Below are 18452 nucleotides of genomic sequence, written 5' to 3'. Positions count from 1 at the left end.
GTTGGCATAGTTTTTGCCTGAAACAAAACCTATTTGTAATAAATCCTTCAAAATACTGAAAATTATGAGCAAAAATATTCTGGGTTTATTCCTAGGAAACCATATATAGAGTGTTAATACCTTAGAGAATTTTTAATACTCTCACTTTAAAAACGTCAGGATTTCTTCAATGTAAACGAATTTATATTAAAGAGATCCTGCTGTATTTGATCATTACTGTCGAGCATGGAAGTAGAATACTATCGACCGGAACTGGATGCTCCGGAAAAAAATGATGGCAGCATCTATTGGTTACGAGTGATGTCGGCTTCGTTGGGTGTTTGGCCGGAATATTTTCTCGGTACAAGGAAACACTGGTGGAAACGTCTGTACTACTTTATGATCGTGATGCACTGGTACAATACCTATCTGCAGGTGGAGTTTTTCTGTCATAATTTTGGAGAATTGAAAACCGTCACCGAGGTGAGCGATCAGTAGAAAGTGAGTGAATGTTTAATTCCTATTATGTATATGTTAAATTTATTTCAAGGGTCTTTGCTCATTCGGTAGCATCAGTACAACTGGAATAAAAATAATGCGATTGCACAGCTACTCGGAGGAAATCTGTCGGATGCTGCAACTGATTAGAAACCATGAATTTATGCAGCAAATTGCCTTTTTGAAAAAAGGTATGTGTAGGTAGTGTTCCAAAATTGCATAAGTTATATCAATATCCGACAAAAATTTCATCATCATTCTCTCTTAAATAATATTTTTTGCGGTGCCGAATATGCATTTATTTACAGGAAAAAATCGAAAAATTTTCGACAAACTAGAGCTAATAATGCAAAACAAATGGAAGGAGGTTAATCTCAACTTGCGACTATATTGCTTCTCGGTTGGCATTGTAGCTAGCACATACTCGATCGTACCGGCGGTTATTAATTTGATTAATCTGTTTCAAGGCAATGATATTCCGAAAAGATTCGGTAATATAAGCTAATTGTTGACTCATCGCCAACTTACCATTCGGACTATTTTTGTTTTGTAGTCTACAAAACCTACTACCGGTACATGGAAAGGGCTAAGTATAATTTTCCTCTGCATGAGCTGCTTTTTTGTTCCGAATCCATGTCCGGATTTACGACCTGGGCTGGGGTTATAGCATTCGATGGGCTCTATGTCCTACTAACAATGCATGTCGTTACTATGCTCAGCACACTTAATTTGATTATAAAGGAAACAACAAATATTAACTTTGATGACGACGAAAGTCGCTTTTTTCTGCGTGAGTGTATTAGGCATCATACACGTGCAATGAAGTAAGGACATTTTTAGTATCGTGCCGAACGTTATATTTATTCCAATCATTTCTCAAGGTTCCTGGATTCCATCAACGAAATTTTTTCCCCGGTTTTGGTTGTACAAGTTTTTACTAGCACCTCGATAATCTGCGTTATTGCATTCCATACCAGTGCAAATGCGGTATGTGTTTAAACTTCCAGATTCATTCAAAATAATAACTTTTTCCCGTTCCGCAGAACGATCGTGATTCGCAAACTCTCGTGATGATTCTGTACTTAATTGCTGCCTTCTATCAATTGTTCCAGTTCTGCTGGTACGGACAGCGAGTTCAAAATGAGGTAAATACATATTGAAACAATCTGGTGCAGTCTTTCTGAAATTGGAACACTGCAAAAAGAAAATAAATTATAAATGCATTTCCTATCTATTACCCCGGTCGACCCAATCCGTCAATGCCACGGTCGCAACTAGAGCTTGCAATTGCCGGACTCCGTTTACAGCTGTGATTGGTACAAGCGGTCGAAGAAGTTTCAGACTACGATGCAAATCCTTCTGATCGAGGTCCAGAAGACAGTGGACATCAGCGCCTACAATCTGTTCGTGATGTCATTAGAAACGTATTTAACGGTGAGTGGAAGATTCAATACAAAATTTGATGATAGATTAGTGGCTTGGGTGTGGAAATTGAAATTTTTACTTCATCAGCATATGCAATTTGTTGACCATTCTATATGTTTAACATCCTGTTAACTTTTTTCCAAAAAGAATTTTACCAGTGCGTTTAGCAACAACCGTAGATTTACGGTGGTTCCCCCATAAAAATAAGTTGACTCATTCACTGTGGTAATGTTTACCTTAACAGGAAAAGTAGGGTAGTCAAAGATTAGTTCACTAAATTAAAGTGAAACCATTTTTTTGCCTTTACTTTAACACTATAGTATAAAGGTATAGTAATCACTCTGAAACTCGATATTCCCTGGTAACATGCGACTCAGTTTCGCGAACCTTATGTTGCCTTCATGTTAGAGATGGTCGGGTAGCGGAAAATTTGCCCGAAACCCGCACCCGTACCCGTACCCGCTGGGTTCGGGTCGGGTTCGGGTATTGAAAAAAATAATTTGCGGGTTCGGGTCGGGTACGAGTTTTTAATTTTTGTTTTTGAAACCGGGAACGGGTCGGGTCGGGTATCTCTATTGACCACATTTAACACTAAAGATGGTCGGGTACCCGGGCCGGTCCCGTACCTGACGGGTTGCAGTCGGGTTCGGGTATCAAAAATAATAAATTTGCGGGTTCGGGTAGGGTACGGGTTTTTAATTTTTTTTCTTGATCGGGTACGGGTCGGGTCCGGGTATTCAAATTTTCATACCCGACCATCTCTACTTCATGTGATATATGTGCGTGTCCGCGTATATCTGTGTACGTGTGGGTCTTTCAATATTTTTTATCATTATTAGAGTAGTCTTTTAATATTTTGTGTGAACAAATCTAAGCTGTTTGCAAAAAACATTAGAGAAAAATGAAAGTCTTTTGTCTTCACGCCATAAAAACACGAAAAACCCAATATTTTCAATGTTCTATTATAAATTATCAATTTTAAAAATACTGACCTTAAAACCAATATTTTTCCTAAAATAAAACCACAGACAAACAGACGAGACACTCGCGATAATTCCATCGTCCAAGCAAAACCCACTCATTTTTCATAAAAGCATGTTTCGCAACATGGCCACACCGCGGCGCACAAGTGTTGCTTTGAGTTTTCAGTATAAAACCATTCAAATGTACAAAACCCTGCAGTATAAAACCCTGCAAATGCAAGCTACTCCGCAAGGTGCATAACAGTGGGTGCTAGTGTGCAAGCAAAATGTGCAGGACGATGGTTTTTAAAGGATTTTCTTTTAAGTGTCATGTCAGTTCGTCAGTGATAAAACCAACATCAATAGATGGTTTTTGATACCACTAGTTAACTCAAAAAGGTATAGCTCTAACCGCTGAATAAAAAACTAGGGCCTTAAATTTTCCAAAAAAAATCTGTATAGGGGAGAGTAGTCAACAGTGAGACAACATGATCAGTGAGACATCGGGAATAGCTTCGCCATAAAACATACAAGATCCATGATATTTTCCTGCAAAGTAAAGTTTGTGAATCTCTATCACATAATACAGTTTGAGAAAAATTTGTTAATTTTTAGTATATTTTTCAACAAAAGTCGTTTTTGGGGGGGTGAAAGTAAATTTTATTTGGATCATTTTCAGGTGATTTTTAACGGCAAATCGCATTACTAATCCAAATTAAATTTACTGCATGGCATCTCATAGGAATGAGAGATAAAAATAAAAAATATAAGACCATCGAATTGTTTGCTAACACCACTATTTTACTATTTCTTATAAAACATTCCTATTGGGAACAGTAGGACAAACAGATGTCGGTAATTTTCAAAAAAAAATTTGTGTTGAATTGTAAATCAATCCATATAAATTGATTGTAAATGAGTTCTGAAGTGTAAGTTGAAGGTCGGATAACCAGGATTTGACCTTTATATGAATATAAATGTAGATGTGAGAAAAATCGGAATTTTCAATAATGTACAACAATAATGTATCTTTTATGCACAAAATAAACAGTACGACCTCTAAACTATTCTTTGTAACCAAAATATATGGTTTAAGTTTAATTCTAATATGTGTCTCAGTATTCAATACTCGTTGTCTCACTCTTCCCACCTACTGGGGAACAGTAAACCAAAAAGACACCTTCACATTGGCGTTTGTAACTATTTTATCTTTTAACCAAAAGGGCTGAAACTTTTTTCAGACAACTAGAAGGATATACCTTTCAAATGGATTGAAGACCTCGTTGGTAACTATCACTAAAAATTTTTAAAATTTTGGGAAAAAAAGTGTCTCACGTCTCTCCCCTACTCGAATATTGAATTATTTTTAAGCTTCGATCTATCCTTATTATATGAAATTTCGGTGTAATCTTATCAAACAAGCACAAGTATTTTATGGTACTAGTTTGGATCTAAAACAACTATAAAAATTTAAAAACGATGGATTGGTGAGCAACTTTTCCGCATCGCATTCTAAATTTGTACGAAAAAATAACAGTAGGTACAGGATATAATGCTTTACAACTTTTCTGGTGAAAGTATGGTGCCTACAAAAAGTTGTAAAAGTCCAAATACCAAAACATGAAATTTAGTACGACAAAATTTAGTACGAAAAACTGCCAAATTTTGTGAGTTTTCTTGTCTACTCCGACCCCTCAGTTAAATCAATTGAAATAAAATTACCAAGTGATTGGCAACCCTATCTCTACTCAATGTGTTTGACAGTAGCCAACATCTTTTTTCCATGTGTGGACTCATCACTGCGAACAGTACAGTTGATCTATTGTGATATCGCCCGTGTATTTGCTGTATGACTCGCACTGCATTTCTTTTTGCTATATTCGCTATCGAGTGAGCGATATGCTTATTACATTTTATGTGTGCTTTTATGTAATGGGGTTTACCCGTTTACCATTCCTTCAAGGCTTGCTCTGCTTTACCTGCTCGTTCCTCGTTGCCAGTACTGTCCCAGTATTATAGCCGTCTCTGGTGAGGAATCTGCGTTCCTCTGACCAGTACATTTAACTAGAGGGACTTTTGTACTGTCACGAGGTTTCATCGGGTAATGTAGAATTCAGGAAAGAAGGAAGGGTAAATGAGGGGCCTGAGAATAAACCCATGCTAAAGTCACTTGACATCGAGAGGCCTGATTCTACTAAAATTCGGACCCACACAAAATCATTTTCTTTTATTACTGCATAATGTACTAAATACTAAATAGTATAACAATTGTTAACTTTTGTGTGTTAGCTGAAACTTAAAATTTTACTGATTATTATTGATATTTATCTGCTAAGAAATTTAGAAAATAATAAGAATTATTGCAGTAGAAAGGCCAGATCACACTGCAAAGTTTAATTTTAGCTGCAGGTTTATTTTTAGCGAAAAAAGATTGTGGATCACCTCATGATATTATCACCTTTCAGGTTACAGCTTATGCGAAGCGAATCCATGAGCTTACGCATGGAGCGAAGTCAAAGCGGAATTTTTAGAGCCCTCAAATTAGGATACCTTCGCTTCGAAACAACATCTGCGTGGAAAACAAGTGAAGTTTGTTTTACACGCAGATGAAAAATAAACATTTTCTGTGAAATTTTGATTTTATTTAGGTGCAGTGTACAGAAATTCTTTTAAAACATGTGAAAGAACTGCTACATTGAATTCTAAAAGGATTTGAAGGATTTGTCAGGTTGTTAGAAACTTGCCCCAATTATTGCGTTTTTCAAATATGCATGGAATACAAAGGAAAATGGAAATCCTAAGCTCAACTGCTGGTGAGAACAGCGTGAAAAATAGACTACCTTCACTTGAAACTGTAGACACACACCACAGACTGACAGAAATAACATTGGAGCTTAGTTTCATGTTTCTTAACACAAATTATTCTCAAATATGTCTCGTGAATTTTAGTTTATATTAATATTTTGTATATTTTAATATGAATATTTATTGTGCGAAGCATTAGTGATACGAATATATTTCATGAATTTTATTAATTCCACAAGAAAAGAATTAAAAAGAATCTTTTCATTTAATCATATTTAAGATTCTACTAAGTCGCTCAAACAGAATTCTTTTTGATTAATATACAATCCAGCTTTTTACGAGTCATAATGGCAGACGTGTTCGTAATATTTGAACAGCATTTTTGACAATTCCCTAATACATCGCACGTTTTCTTTCCGCGCGTTTACGGTAAAACTAAAGGAATGTACGGAAAGAAAACGTGCGATGTATTAGGGAAATGTCAAAAATGCTGTTCAAATATTACGAACTCGTTCGCCATTATGGCTTGTAAAAAGCTGGATAGATTTTTAATATTTGTTGTTTTTAATAATTTGTTGCCACTCTTTTTCCAGTGCACAGTGGTGATAAATAAGCTCGTAACCTCAATTAGACGAAGACGAGCAGTCAAATATCATCCACTCCATACTGTGCGAAATGTGAGAATAGTACATTTGGCCCAATTCACCCCTAAATACATAGTAACATCTAATTTTAAGCCGATTAAAATTAATTCAAAAGCCGAGAAATAAACTCGAATGGCACTAATTTATTTGAAAAATATCAGGAGAATTGAATGTTATCGATTTTACCGTGAAGGTTCATTTTTCCTGATTCTCTCCTAGATATACAAAAACACGATCATTTGCTATAGTATATAAAACCCCTAAATTTTTAAAGATACTTACATACTTTACCAACCGAGAGCCGGGGTGGCTCTTGCCGTATCAAGAGTTCCTCTACATTGTAGTCGGTTCTGGGCTACTCGTCGCCAATTCGTTACGCATTTCGACACACGCAAGTTGGCTTCAACCTGGTCGAGCCATCTAGCACGTTGCGCCCCTCTATTCCTGGTGCCGGTGGGGTTCTTGAAGAGAACGGATTTCACTGCACGTGCGCGTGGAGCATCCTTGCAACGTGGCCGGCCCACTACGGTGGGCTCTCAACTTTCGCTAGGTGTACGACGGGAATTTCTTCAAGCACTGCCTGTAGCGCGTGGTTCATACACCTCCGCCACTCTCCGCTTTCCGTTTGTACTCCGCCAAAAATAGTCCGCAACACCTTTCGTTCAAATACGGCTAGTGCACGTATGTCTTCCGTAAGCAAAGATACTGCCTAAAGTCCGTAGAGGACTATCGGTTTGATTAGCGTTCTGTACATCGTTAGCTTTGTGTTGCGACGTATGCTCCTTGATCGAAGCCTCTTGCAGAGGGAAAACCAGGCTCAATTTCCAGCTTGAATACGTCGTTGGACCTCCTTACTCGTATTATTGCCGGCGGTGACCAACGATCCCAAATATACGAACTCATCAACCACTTCCAGTTCATCGCCGTCAATAATCATTGTCCGTAGGAGGCAAACGTTGTTTTCACTGGAGTCTCTTCCTACCATATATTTGGTTTTCGATGCATTAATTTGTAACCCTATCCTTTTAGCTTTCATCTTTAGTCTGGCGTAGATTGCCTTCACCATCGCAAGGTTTCTAGTAATGATGTCAAGGTCGTAATATTTGAACGGCATCTTTGACATTTCACTAATCCAGCTATTTACGAACCATAATAGCGGACGTGTTCGTAATATTTGAACAGCATTTTTGACATTTTCCTAATACATCGCACGTTTTCTTTCCGCGCGTTTACGGTAAAACTAAAGTAATGTACGGAAAGAAAACGTGCGATGTATTAGGGAAATGTCAAAAATGCTGTTCAAATATTACGAACACGTCCGCCATTATGGCTCGTAAAAAGCTGGATACATCGCACGTCTTATTTCCGCGCGTTCACGGTAAAACTAAAGGAATGTACGGAAAGAACACGTGCGATGTATTAGGGAAATGTCACAAATTCTGTTTAAATATTACGAACACTTTCGCCATTATGGCTCGTAAAAAGCTGGATTCAAACGGCTTGGGGTGCATAAGCTTGCTTTTTTTTCTTCCGAAATAATCAATTAAAGAGAAATAATCTTTTTGAAATCAAACAAATTGCATGCCCCTTATGTTATTGCGATTGTCGAAATTGAATCATTTTCTGTTCAAATCTAGAAAAAAGATTGATATTGATTCGTATGTCACAACTAACCACAAAAAATTAAAGTATGACATTCATGGGCGTAGTTCATTAACAGGCGCATTTACATTTTACAGATTGTGCGAACAGCGGCTTCATATTTTACGGCTCTTCAAACATTAACCGAAGAATAAAAGTCATACGCATCTATCTTAAAACATACAAAAGTAGGTTAACAGTTGATGCACTGTGCACGAGTTTTGCATTACAATTTTCTTGTTAAAATGGTTTTTCTCATACTATCTAATAAACGCGTGTTTTTTCACAGGCATAGTAAATCGTTTAACCACCCCTACACCCCAATTCTCCTATAGTAAATCTAGAGCGACTATATACAGTGTGGCGACATGTCATCCCAAAAGTATGCAATGCGTATTTTCTTTCTCTTTCCTGCATACGCGTTGGATTGGTCGTCTGCTCGATTGGAATGACACTGACAGATAATTATCATTCCAATTGTGACATTGTCGCCACTCTATATATAGTCACTCTAAGTAAATCGTTTAATCCACAACTTACACCCCAATTCTCCTATAGTACCGCGTACCGCTGTAAATCATCGAAAAGAGAAACGTCAAAAATATCGCTCGGTCAGGCAGTCTTGTTTTGTTTATTATTTATTTACGTTTACGTAGTCGGTACTCGGTAGAGTGACTATATTATAGATCTGTTTGAGGTTTGACCGCTCATTCGAACAGCAAACGAATTGGCGTCTCAGTGTATTAAAGTGACTAGAACTTTAAACAGTAGCGAGATAATTTAACGCTTAGACTTAGACTTACTACAGGTAGTGACAATAAGCATGAAACTGGTAAGCAACATAACTTGCAGATAAAAGCAAATTAGTAACCGCTCAATTATTTTCAGTACGCACTAAGCGGCGATCCCGCGAAACCATGCTACGTGCTTAGCTTCAAAGACTTGTTGATCATGCTTGATTGTGGTCTCTCGGTTAGTTCCGTTCTTAACTTTCTTCCTTTGCCACTAGTACACAGTGCCAAATTCCATGCAATGCCTAACTGGAACTGTCGAGATCCTGACATTCAACTAGATGATGGAGTAAGTGCCTAACTTGTTTTTCGAACCAGCAAAAATAATAAATGCTTTTGCTTTGTGGGTTACAGGAGATTAAGGAATGTTGCGGCTGTGCTTTCGTCAATTCTGCTCCGGAGTTCATTCCCCCATTGGACAAAATAGTAAATTTCTCCGAAATCGATATAATTCTTATATCGAATTACACGAATATGATGGCACTACCCTTTATAACCGAAGGAACCGGTTTTACTGGAACTGTGTACGCTACGGAACCAACGCTGCAGATTGGAAGGTGAGTTCTTTGATATTGCATTTAATTCTAGTGATAATCCAGGAGTATATTGCACTACAGGTTCTTTCTCGAAGAGCTGGTCGAATATATCGAGGCGTCTCCTAAAGAAACTATCGCTAGTACATGGAAAGACATTCAGCACCTGTTGCCACCTCCTCTGAATGACGTACTTAAACCGAAAAATTGGAAACATTTATTTAGCATGGATGCTGTCAATAAGAGTTTAGCGCGCGTTCAAATGACAGGATACGATCAGAAGTTGGACATCTTCGGTGCCCTGCAGGTGACGCCGGTTAGTTCTGGATTCTGTCTAGGATCAAGCAATTGGATAATCGCCTCGGGCCAAGAGAAAATTTCTTACATCAGTGGTTCGTCTACGCTAACTACTCATCCGAGACCGATCAATCAGGCTGCACTGAAGTATTCAGATGTTGTAATCATGACGGGATTGACGCAAGCTCCTCATGTTAACCCTGACGGTATGTTAGGAGAGCTGTGTATGAACGTTGTTATGACTTTAAGGAACGGCGGCTCAGTATTAATTCCTTGCTACCCTTCGGGAGTCGTTTATGATCTATTCGAGTGCTTATCCTCGAGTTTGGATAACCAGGGATTCTCACAAATACCAATGTTCTTCATTTCTCCGGTCGCAGATAGTTCCTTAGCTTATTCAAACATTCTGGCAGAATGGCTTTCTACGTCGAAGCAGAACAAGGTTTATATTCCGGACGAACCATTCCCCCACGCGAGTCTAGTGAAAAACGCAAAACTAAAGCACTTCAAACATATTTACTCAGAGGGTTTCAGCACAGAATTTCGCCAACCGTGCGTTGTTTTCTGCGGTCACCCAAGCCTGCGTTTTGGAGACGCAGTTCATTTTGTTGAGCTGTGGGGATCCAATCCTCAGCATACAATCATTTTCACCGAGCCTGACTTCCCATACCTGCAAGCACTTGCTCCCTATCAGCCGTTGGCCATCAAAACAGTTTACTGTCCAATCGAAACGTCCCTCAATTTCCAACAAGCAAACAAACTGATCAAAGAATTAAAACCTGGTGTTCTCGTTATCCCGGACAACTATACACAACCGCCAACGATTGCACCTCACAAGCTGGATCTTGTAATCGATCAAGTGCCAGATAAAATGATTATCAAATTTAAACGCGGTGAAGTGATAAAACTTCCTCTTAAACGGAAACGTTCCCGCATCTATCTGGATCCTCAGATAGCACGCTCTCTAGTTCCACACGAAGTACAGCCAGGAGTTACCATCTCAACCGTTACCGGCGTTTTGCGTGTCAAGGATAACATTCATGATTTGCACCCTCTGGAACCCAGTCCGGAGGAAGCACTAGAAGAACAAAAAGCCGCCAAACTTCCCCACTTGCAACCTCCAACGCAACTTCGGTATCGCAACGTTAAGTACGAATGGGGCACGTTGGATGTGAATTTATTCCTCAAAAAGCTAGCCCAGGATGGCATAACCGATATCAAGGTCGAGCAAGGTGGGGCGGATGATCTTACTCTTCACCTGCCCAGCGAAGATACCATGGTAAAGGTAAGTGAAAAGAGTACCAATATCGTGTGTGGCGGGAAGCAGAGTTTGCGACTGAAGTTACGCGATTTGCTGCTGCAATGTGTGCAAAATTTCTGACTTAGTTTTACCGTAATTGAGCATAATAAATGTTAATAGTATTGACAATTGTAAAACTGCTAGTATTATCTGCAATTACTGAGATAATTGCAGTTGCAGGTGTTATTCTAATCAATCTATTTCATTTCCTTTTTTTTTCTTTTTTCAATTTTTAATATATATTTTTTACTGATCAATAATTCATATCCCCTAATCTAGTCTCGTTGTAAAATGCCCTTTTTTACCCGTTCACTTAAAATGACCTGAAACACTCTTGAGTTGATTCCTGTTGTTATCCATACAAATTTTTTTCTTCCATCTCTTCCCAGTTGTAGACACTCAATTCAATAGTCAAGCAGAAAATTGTATGTTCTTCATGGTTTGCGATCATCGTTATTTTCCAATCATTTGAAACATGAGGGGATAGGTATCTGCACAGAAAACACGTGAGCAAAATGGTTAATTATCAAAACATTTGGTTTTTGGTAAAAAAATTTACAAAAAACTCATTGCCACTGCTACAACAAAAGTAGATTTAAATATTTGCTGATCAACCCTTGATTTAAACCCTAGTTGATCAACTGATATGAAAAAGGGATGTTTTTAAAAATACCATTAGATAAAACTTACCGAAAGATAGTACTATTCAGAACAACATCATTGAATCGATAAAGTCCCGCATCAAAGGGGCATTTAAACGAAGGTTTCGCATACTTAACTATACTTTCTATCGATGGATGAGACCCGTTAAAAAAATTGCAGGCCTCGTTGAGTGCTACCTTTCCGGTGAAGGGTCTGCAACGCTCGCTACCGTTACATTGTTCGATCCAAATTGAAGCTTTGATTTCATGGTAAAAAGATTTATGTAATCGTACTACTCCACTGACCACATAGTGCGTGGAATTTAGCAGTACGATCCGTGCATCCGGTACGTACACCGGCAAATTTTGCAAATCTTCACACTGCCCAATTCGTTTCAGGACAAGAGTACTCATGCGTTGTTCCTCTCCTACGCTGGCATCGATGCCATACAAACGATGACTATTTATGGGAAAAATTTGTTGGCTCACCATCAGAAACGTGATCAGATGGACACTCATATTTAACTAACGAGATATTTCATATACATGTGATATTTGATTCCAATAATTTGATGTGATAATATCAAGCCAATTATCTATGCTAGCTTTAATTAACCATACTTATTCGGGGTCCACTCTCTGGTATGAATTATATTTCCAACTGAGTCTAGTTCAGTACAACATCAGAATGGAACCAACTTTGAGACAAGTCTTGTTAGCAACCTTTGCAATGTCAGTAGCGAATGCGATGAATCTATTTGATATCCTCAAGGGAGAGGATTCTGGACAACCTGTTAAGCGCGTGGTTGTTCACCGAGTAGGTCAGTGTGTTGGCAAAAAGGATTTGCCAATCTATTTGCCGGACTTTTGGGTAACCCAGCATAACCGCAGCCACAATCTACTGAATGGTGTAATCGTTGTCCGTGAGGATTTTCCAAACGGTTGGCAGCCTACGGCTTCGGTGAAAAAGTGCGATAGTTTTCAGGCCTCAGCAAGCTGTCGACCGTTTTTGGACAATTTGGCTTCCTCCGATGCGTGCAGTCTGCTGGCAGCATCGGATGCTGTCTACGCCAAGTACATGTCATCAATCGAACCCAAACTGCGTTGTCCGCTGAGGAAAGGGAATTACACGGTAAAACAACTGATATATGATGACGTGACCAGATTTATGCCCGGAGCCGGAAGCACTTACTGGGAGGTACGGAGTACTGGCAAAATAGGTGATCGCATGGTGGTGTGCTTCGTTATCCAGTTGAATGTTCGCCCGCGAAAAGCGAAGGGATCTAGTGGGCAGTGAAGTATTTCCGCTCCGCTGTCAACGGCATTTTAAGTTTAAGAGTTTTCTGGCCGGCATTTCTGGTATCGAAATTTGGATCAGGTGTTTAAATTTGTAGTTTACCACATTACCTAATTGATTGGAAAAAATAACAGAACGAAATGGAAGGAGAATCGGTGATAGTAAGTACATCAATGTAAAACATTCCGAAGCTCATATAATCGTATATTTATAGTTGTGCCGTGTCTGCTAGGTTTGAGTCTGATGTTTTGAGGCTTGATAACCCTCTCGATATTCATCGTGGTCTTATACAGTCTTGACAGCTTCCAATTTGCTCATTATTTTTCGTAGCTTTCTGCGGTCGATAATTCGCGACATTTTTAGAAGATCTGCGCAATACATAGATTTACATACATAGTTTGTCGTTAATCGCCTGTCCACAAAACAGGATTGAAGTTTTTCCAGAGACAGCTTCCTATCTCGGAGAAAGTGGAGTTACAATTTCTGTTTCTATTTGTTACCTCCACGTTTTTACGGGTTCCCTGCAACAGCATCAACACCCGCCCTATGTCGTTCTCGTCTAAAATCGTCTGACATTCCTCGTTACTGGCACCAGTCGTTACGTTGATTTCTTGTCACGAACCCAGTGACACATTCCGCTACGCTGTTGATGACGGCTTTTATGCTATTCTGGTAGTCCTCGAGACGAGTATTTGTTATTATCTGCCACAACTCATATCGTATAACTAAATCGTCCTCGTCCTGGACTACTCGTCCCCAATTCGTTGAACACCCCGACACTCGCAAGTCAGCCCTCAGTTTCAACCTAGTCGAGCCTTCTAGCATGTTGGCCCCCGCTATTCTTGGTGGCCAGGTTCTTGAATAGAACAGATTTTACTGCACAGTCATCCAGCATTCTTACGGAGTGTCCGGCCCACCGTAACTTTACGACTTTCGCTGGATGTACGATAGAAATCTCCCTAAGTAATGCCTGCAACTCAAAGTTTATACACCTGCACTAGAGATGGTCGGGTCTCGGGTTTTGAGACCCGAAACCCGAAAAAACCCGAACCCGTCGGGTTCGGGTCGGGTTCGGGCTTGACACTTTTACCATGTGTCGGGTTCGGGTCGGGTTTGGGTTTGGCCAGAAAAAAATATTCGGGTTCGGGTCGGGTTCGGGCTTAGCGGAAAAAATAAGTCCGGGTTTCGGGCTTGGGTAATGAGACACCGAACCATCTCCACATTCAGTTCTTCTAAAAGTATTACATTAACATAATAAAATAAGCAGTACTTTAATGATATTCAGCATGACTCAGATATCAGCTACACTGGACTGGTTGCATTTTAGACGGTTTAGTGTTTTCAGATTTAGATCGAGTTTAGACCAAAAGTTATATATTCCAGAATTCGCTAGAATTCGTTAGTTGGATCATGTCATAACTGCGCCCAAACTAGTGATAGGGTGGACTGACAGAAGACTAAAATTGCCTCGGAATAGTTGTAAGTTTAGTTGTCTTTAACACTGAACATACCGTGAAGCAGAGCTGCCACAAATACAGATATTTGTGCATGCATAAATTTGGGACCCAAAAATAATGTCAGTAGCTGTGATTTCTGGCTCTACTAATGTTCCTGAATTTTAAAGTACTTCATAAACTATTTATGTTTTTTAAAAGATTAGATCGAGAAAACAAATTACTCCGGAGAAAACGGTAGGGTCTCAAATTTATGCATGCACAAATATCTGTATTTATGACAGCTCTACCGTGAAGGGGGATCGCGGGATTTCCGGTCTTCTCGCGAAAAATATTTGTAGAGTGAAGTCGGTATGTTTAGTGTTAAAATCAATTCCTTTCATGTTTGCTACCTTCAAACTAAAGTGCTAGTACTTTAGACTAAGAACTAGCTTTCGGTTATTAAATACCGGTATAACATAATGAAACAAGATCCAAGTATTTCAAAATAATTTTTCATGTAAATTTTTCTTTTCACTTTTTACAGGTTTCATAGAAAACTTAAGAGATATTCCCGCGAAAAGTAAAAGAAACGATTCTAGTGTATACTTTAATTTTTTAGAATTTTCAATTCAGTTCCAAAAGAAATAGAAGGGTGATAAAAACCTAAAATTTCAAATGAATATTAGAGCTCGAATGTTATAGAGAATACGAAAAGAAAACTTCCGAGATTTAAATCGAGGTGTGTTTTATAGTTTTATAAAAATTAATATAAATTTCAAGTTCAGGGCGGGATTAAATTTAACATAATATAAAAATTCGGGTTCGGATCGGGTTTTGGTTTAGTCAAAAAAAAAAATTCGGGTTCGGGTCGGGTTCGGGCTTAGCGAAAAAAATAAATCCGAGTTCGGGTCGGGTTCGGGTTTGACCGAAAATAAAATTTCGGGTTCAGGTCAGGCTCGGGTTTGACAAAAAATAAAAATTCGGGTTCGGGTCGGGTCCGGGTTTGACACCAAAAAAATTTTCGGGCCCGGGTCGGGTTCGGGCTTGGAAAATATGAAACCCGACCATCTCTAACCTGCACCACTCCCTGTACATATAACGTTTGTACTGCGATAGTAATAATCTGTAACAAATTTCTTTCAAATACGGCAAGTGCACGTATATCTGCCGCAATCAAAGTTACAATCTCGAGTCCGTGAAGGACTACCGGTCTGATTAGCGTTTTGTGCATTGTTAGCTTTGTTCGGCGGTGTGTGCTCCGCCCAACTAACGTATAAGCATTAGGATAAGTAGTAAATAAATCGTTTATTAGCACTCCTGGCATTTTATACTGAAGATTTTTGTTTACCAGTGTTTTGACTGCATAGCTATTATAAATTCTAAAGGAACATTTTTGTTGTTTAGCAGCTCACCAAGCGCTTGTTCTAGTAGTTTTAGCTCTGCAATAGTTGAATAAGCTACTCTTAAACAAAAATGTTTGTTGGGTTGGCATTCACAATTCTATTTGAACTATTGTCGGTATAACTAACTGCCAATAAGCATTGTCAGCACTATAAGAGGACTAGTAGTAAAGTAGCCGCATATTGTGTCAAAACAGTTTTTAAGCAGCATTTAAGGCAAAATACTTATTGGTTACCTGGGCATGATTGAAACGTGTTACGAAGCGAGGAGTAGGCCCGAATTCGAGCCAGTGAATGCGTTAGCAAATCTCCTTAACTCTTAACGTAAAACCTTTACGGGCAACATAGTAAAAACGATGCGATCAACCAAATGACTACTTTATCATGAAAGTACACTCAAAAGAAGCTCGAGTGTTGATTTTCATGGAAAAATATTTATCTGAAGGACCCCCAGGTATGAAAAAGTCTAATTTCTCTTTTTTGTTTTTCATGCCTAACGCTCTACCCAAATATTTTTTCTATTCAAATTTATCACAAAATTGAAATAAAGCATGTAAATAACTCATAGAAAAAAATTGAGGCCGTACATTTTGTTCTAGATATCCTTTTTCTTCAAAAGTAAAAAAGGCAATATTCGCACCATAATTTTTTTCGGAATTCTTGTTTTTGAATGATGATAACTTTTAAGCGCATGATCAGAATGTTGTGATATTAATATCAAAATGTCAGGAAATCTGTTCTGAACATATTTTTTATATTGTCAATTCAAGACAAATTACGTATGGGCTCTCCAAAAGCGAAGGCCGTCTACAGGCGGTCTTACCCATTAGAGAGTTAGTGGTTAAATAGAATGCCGCGTTAACGCATCCGTCAGCGGCAATTGGATGGGAAAACTGTCAGAATAACGCTGACGAACGCGTTGACGCATCATTCTATTTGGTCCTTTACTCCTGTTGTCGGTGGTGGCCGCATATCCCAAATATATTGACTTACTAACGACTACAAATTCATCGCCATGCACGGTGAACGCCGTTTTCTTTGAAGCCTCTTTCTATCATAAATTTGCTTTTAAACGCATTGACCTCCAACCCAATCCTCAAAATCTCCGCTTGTTTTCTGGCATAGGTTGTCCCCGCCATAAGTTGCTAGTAATAATATCAAGGTCGTTTGCGAAGCCGAGGGTTTGTTACTTTTGCTGAAGATCGTTGCTCTCGTTTCGATTCATTCTCATCGAACTACACCTTCAATAGCGATATTAAATAACACATACGGAGGACATACGCGCCAAAACCCAACCTGTTTTTAATATAAATAATACACAGCAACTTTTAAACGATTTACATTACAAGAAACCATAAACTAATAATTTAAGTTATGTACGGCACTATTGCAGGATAATACCAGGCGACGGACAGGTTCTTTAGCTGCAATAACTCTTCGTGCTCGACTGTATCTTATGCTGCCTTGAAATTCACGAAAATATGATGCGTTGGCAAGCTTTATACCCAATCTTTCTGAAGGATTTATCCGAGTGAAATTTGATCCATAGTAGCTCGGGTCCCCTTTATGCCCGCCTGGTACTACCACCTTATGTAATCTCTTACCCTTTTGCCATCTTTCATACCTTATAAAATTAGCGATAAACGACGTAACGATATCTGGGAGAGCACCTTTGTTGACGGCGTTTATCCGTGTAATGCCGCAGTAATTACAGCAATCGCCTTTGCTAGTGCTTTCTTGTCATTTTGTAAAAGTTTGGCAGGAAGTCAGTTTTTGCCGGCGGCTCTATTAGTCTTGCGCTTTCTGATTTCTCTCCGGACCTCTTCGAGATTGTTTGTAGGCATTCCCAGGTTCACTTGTGTTCCGCTTCCTGTTATATTTCCATTGAGATGCTCATCGAAAAATTGCTTCCACCTGTCGACCACCTCACGCTCTTCTGTTATTAGATTTCCCTCCTCGTCCTTACACGTCCTTACTTCGCTCCTCGGCTTCGGTGTGTATCCTGTACGAAAATGGTTCACCCTCTCATAGAACTTACGCCTGTCATTTGCTAGTAGAGTTGTGGAACTGCTTAACTAAATTGTACTTCGCCTTAAAATCCACAAACACAGTTAGGTTATGAGTCTATGCTTCCATAATTCAACGAAAGCAACCCTTTCTGCAATTAAATTGGTATTCACCGATAACGAGTAAGTCTACTAAGTGGACCTCTCAGCGAAGAAAAATTACTCGACTATTTGTACTGGCCATGGTTTAGGCAGCATTGTCAATATACGAGGCTTCTTATGTCTTATAGTATCACCACAAACTATATTGTGGTTACTACTTACTTTACCAGTCGAGCGCCGGGGTGACTCTTGCCCAACCCCCGGGCATCTACCATGTTTCCTGAAACCGCCACATTATGAGGTGGCGCTACATACGTTTTGCTTTTAATAAGCAGCATTCACACAACAGTGGAAGTGACGCGACTGAAGTGACCAAGCCAACGAAACTTAACCACGTATATATCGATTATGTGATATGGAATTGAAGATTTTTTTAAGAGACTAAATAACTTACTTACTTACTTATGTGTCCATGTCCGCCGGTCCGGCAGAACAAAGGGATGAAATTAGAGATCTCCACTGCTGACGGTTACCCGCCATGGCTTTTACCTGTCGCCAGGACAGGTTCTCGTCTACAGCCCGGATGTCGTTGGCTAAGCTCCGTCTCCATGAGCCTCTGGGTCTGCCTCTTCTACGCTGTCCTTGTGGATTCCAGTCGAGTGCTGCTCTGCAAACCTCGTTCGCTCCTTTCCTCA

The 18452-nt window shown here is 39.2% G+C and overlaps 4 protein-coding genes across 4 annotated transcripts in view; all 4 read left to right on the top strand.

Annotated features, from left to right (window-relative positions):
- The first annotated feature begins 225 nt into the window (after positions 1-225).
- On the top strand, positions 226-8109 carry LOC128738087 (odorant receptor 63a-like). The gene is made up of 8 exons (XM_053832932.1): positions 226-462; positions 530-668; positions 786-968; positions 1031-1301; positions 1359-1464; positions 1521-1622; positions 1756-1911; positions 8053-8109. Exons 1-8 carry the CDS (start codon positions 226-228, stop codon positions 8107-8109), a joined length of 1251 nt encoding a protein of 416 aa, XP_053688907.1.
- A 564-nt stretch (positions 8110-8673) lies between these two features.
- On the top strand, positions 8674-10972 carry LOC128737128 (integrator complex subunit 9). The gene is made up of 4 exons (XM_053831693.1): positions 8674-8786; positions 8843-9034; positions 9100-9302; positions 9363-10972. The coding sequence occupies exons 1-4, from the start codon at positions 8778-8780 to the stop codon at positions 10954-10956; spliced, it is 1998 nt and encodes a 665-aa protein (XP_053687668.1). The 5' UTR covers positions 8674-8777; the 3' UTR covers positions 10957-10972.
- A 1274-nt stretch (positions 10973-12246) lies between these two features.
- Positions 12247-12813, top strand: LOC128736508 (uncharacterized). The gene has a single exon (XM_053830993.1). It carries the CDS (start codon positions 12247-12249, stop codon positions 12811-12813), a length of 567 nt encoding a protein of 188 aa, XP_053686968.1.
- A 140-nt stretch (positions 12814-12953) lies between these two features.
- LOC128736507 (voltage-dependent calcium channel subunit alpha-2/delta-3) overlaps positions 12954-18452 on the top strand; it is a 33579-nt gene continuing 28080 nt past the window's right edge. Inside the window, exon 1 of the mRNA XM_053830992.1 lies at positions 12954-12974. Within this exon, the coding sequence (XP_053686967.1) occupies positions 12954-12974 (21 nt within the window). The remainder of the gene's footprint in view (positions 12975-18452) is intronic.

The sequence above is a fragment of the Sabethes cyaneus genome, chromosome 2 (assembly GCF_943734655.1).
Source record: "Sabethes cyaneus chromosome 2, idSabCyanKW18_F2, whole genome shotgun sequence".
NCBI lineage: Eukaryota > Metazoa > Arthropoda > Insecta > Diptera > Culicidae > Sabethes > Sabethes cyaneus.
This window is presented reverse-complemented; position numbering and strand designations above follow the sequence as displayed.

What these genes read in the sequence shown, in the direction of transcription:
- LOC128738087 (XM_053832932.1), top strand. Translation starts at nt 226, where the DNA reads ATGGAAGTAGAATACTATCGACCGGAACTGGATGCTCCGGAAAAAAAT. An exon ending in AATTGAAAACCGTCACCGAG is followed by an intron (nt 463 to 529) that starts GTGAGCGATCAG and finishes ATTTATTTCAAG; the next exon opens with GGTCTTTGCTCATTCGGTAG. An exon ending in TGATATTCCGAAAAGATTCG is followed by an intron (nt 969 to 1,030) that starts GTAATATAAGCT and finishes TTTGTTTTGTAG; the next exon opens with TCTACAAAACCTACTACCGG.
- LOC128737128 (XM_053831693.1), top strand. An exon ending in ACATTCAACTAGATGATGGA is followed by an intron (nt 9,035 to 9,099) that starts GTAAGTGCCTAA and finishes TGTGGGTTACAG; the next exon opens with GAGATTAAGGAATGTTGCGG. An exon ending in CCAACGCTGCAGATTGGAAG is followed by an intron (nt 9,303 to 9,362) that starts GTGAGTTCTTTG and finishes ATTGCACTACAG; the next exon opens with GTTCTTTCTCGAAGAGCTGG.
- LOC128736508 (XM_053830993.1), top strand. Translation starts at nt 12,247, where the DNA reads ATGTCAGTAGCGAATGCGATGAATCTATTTGATATCCTCAAGGGAGAG.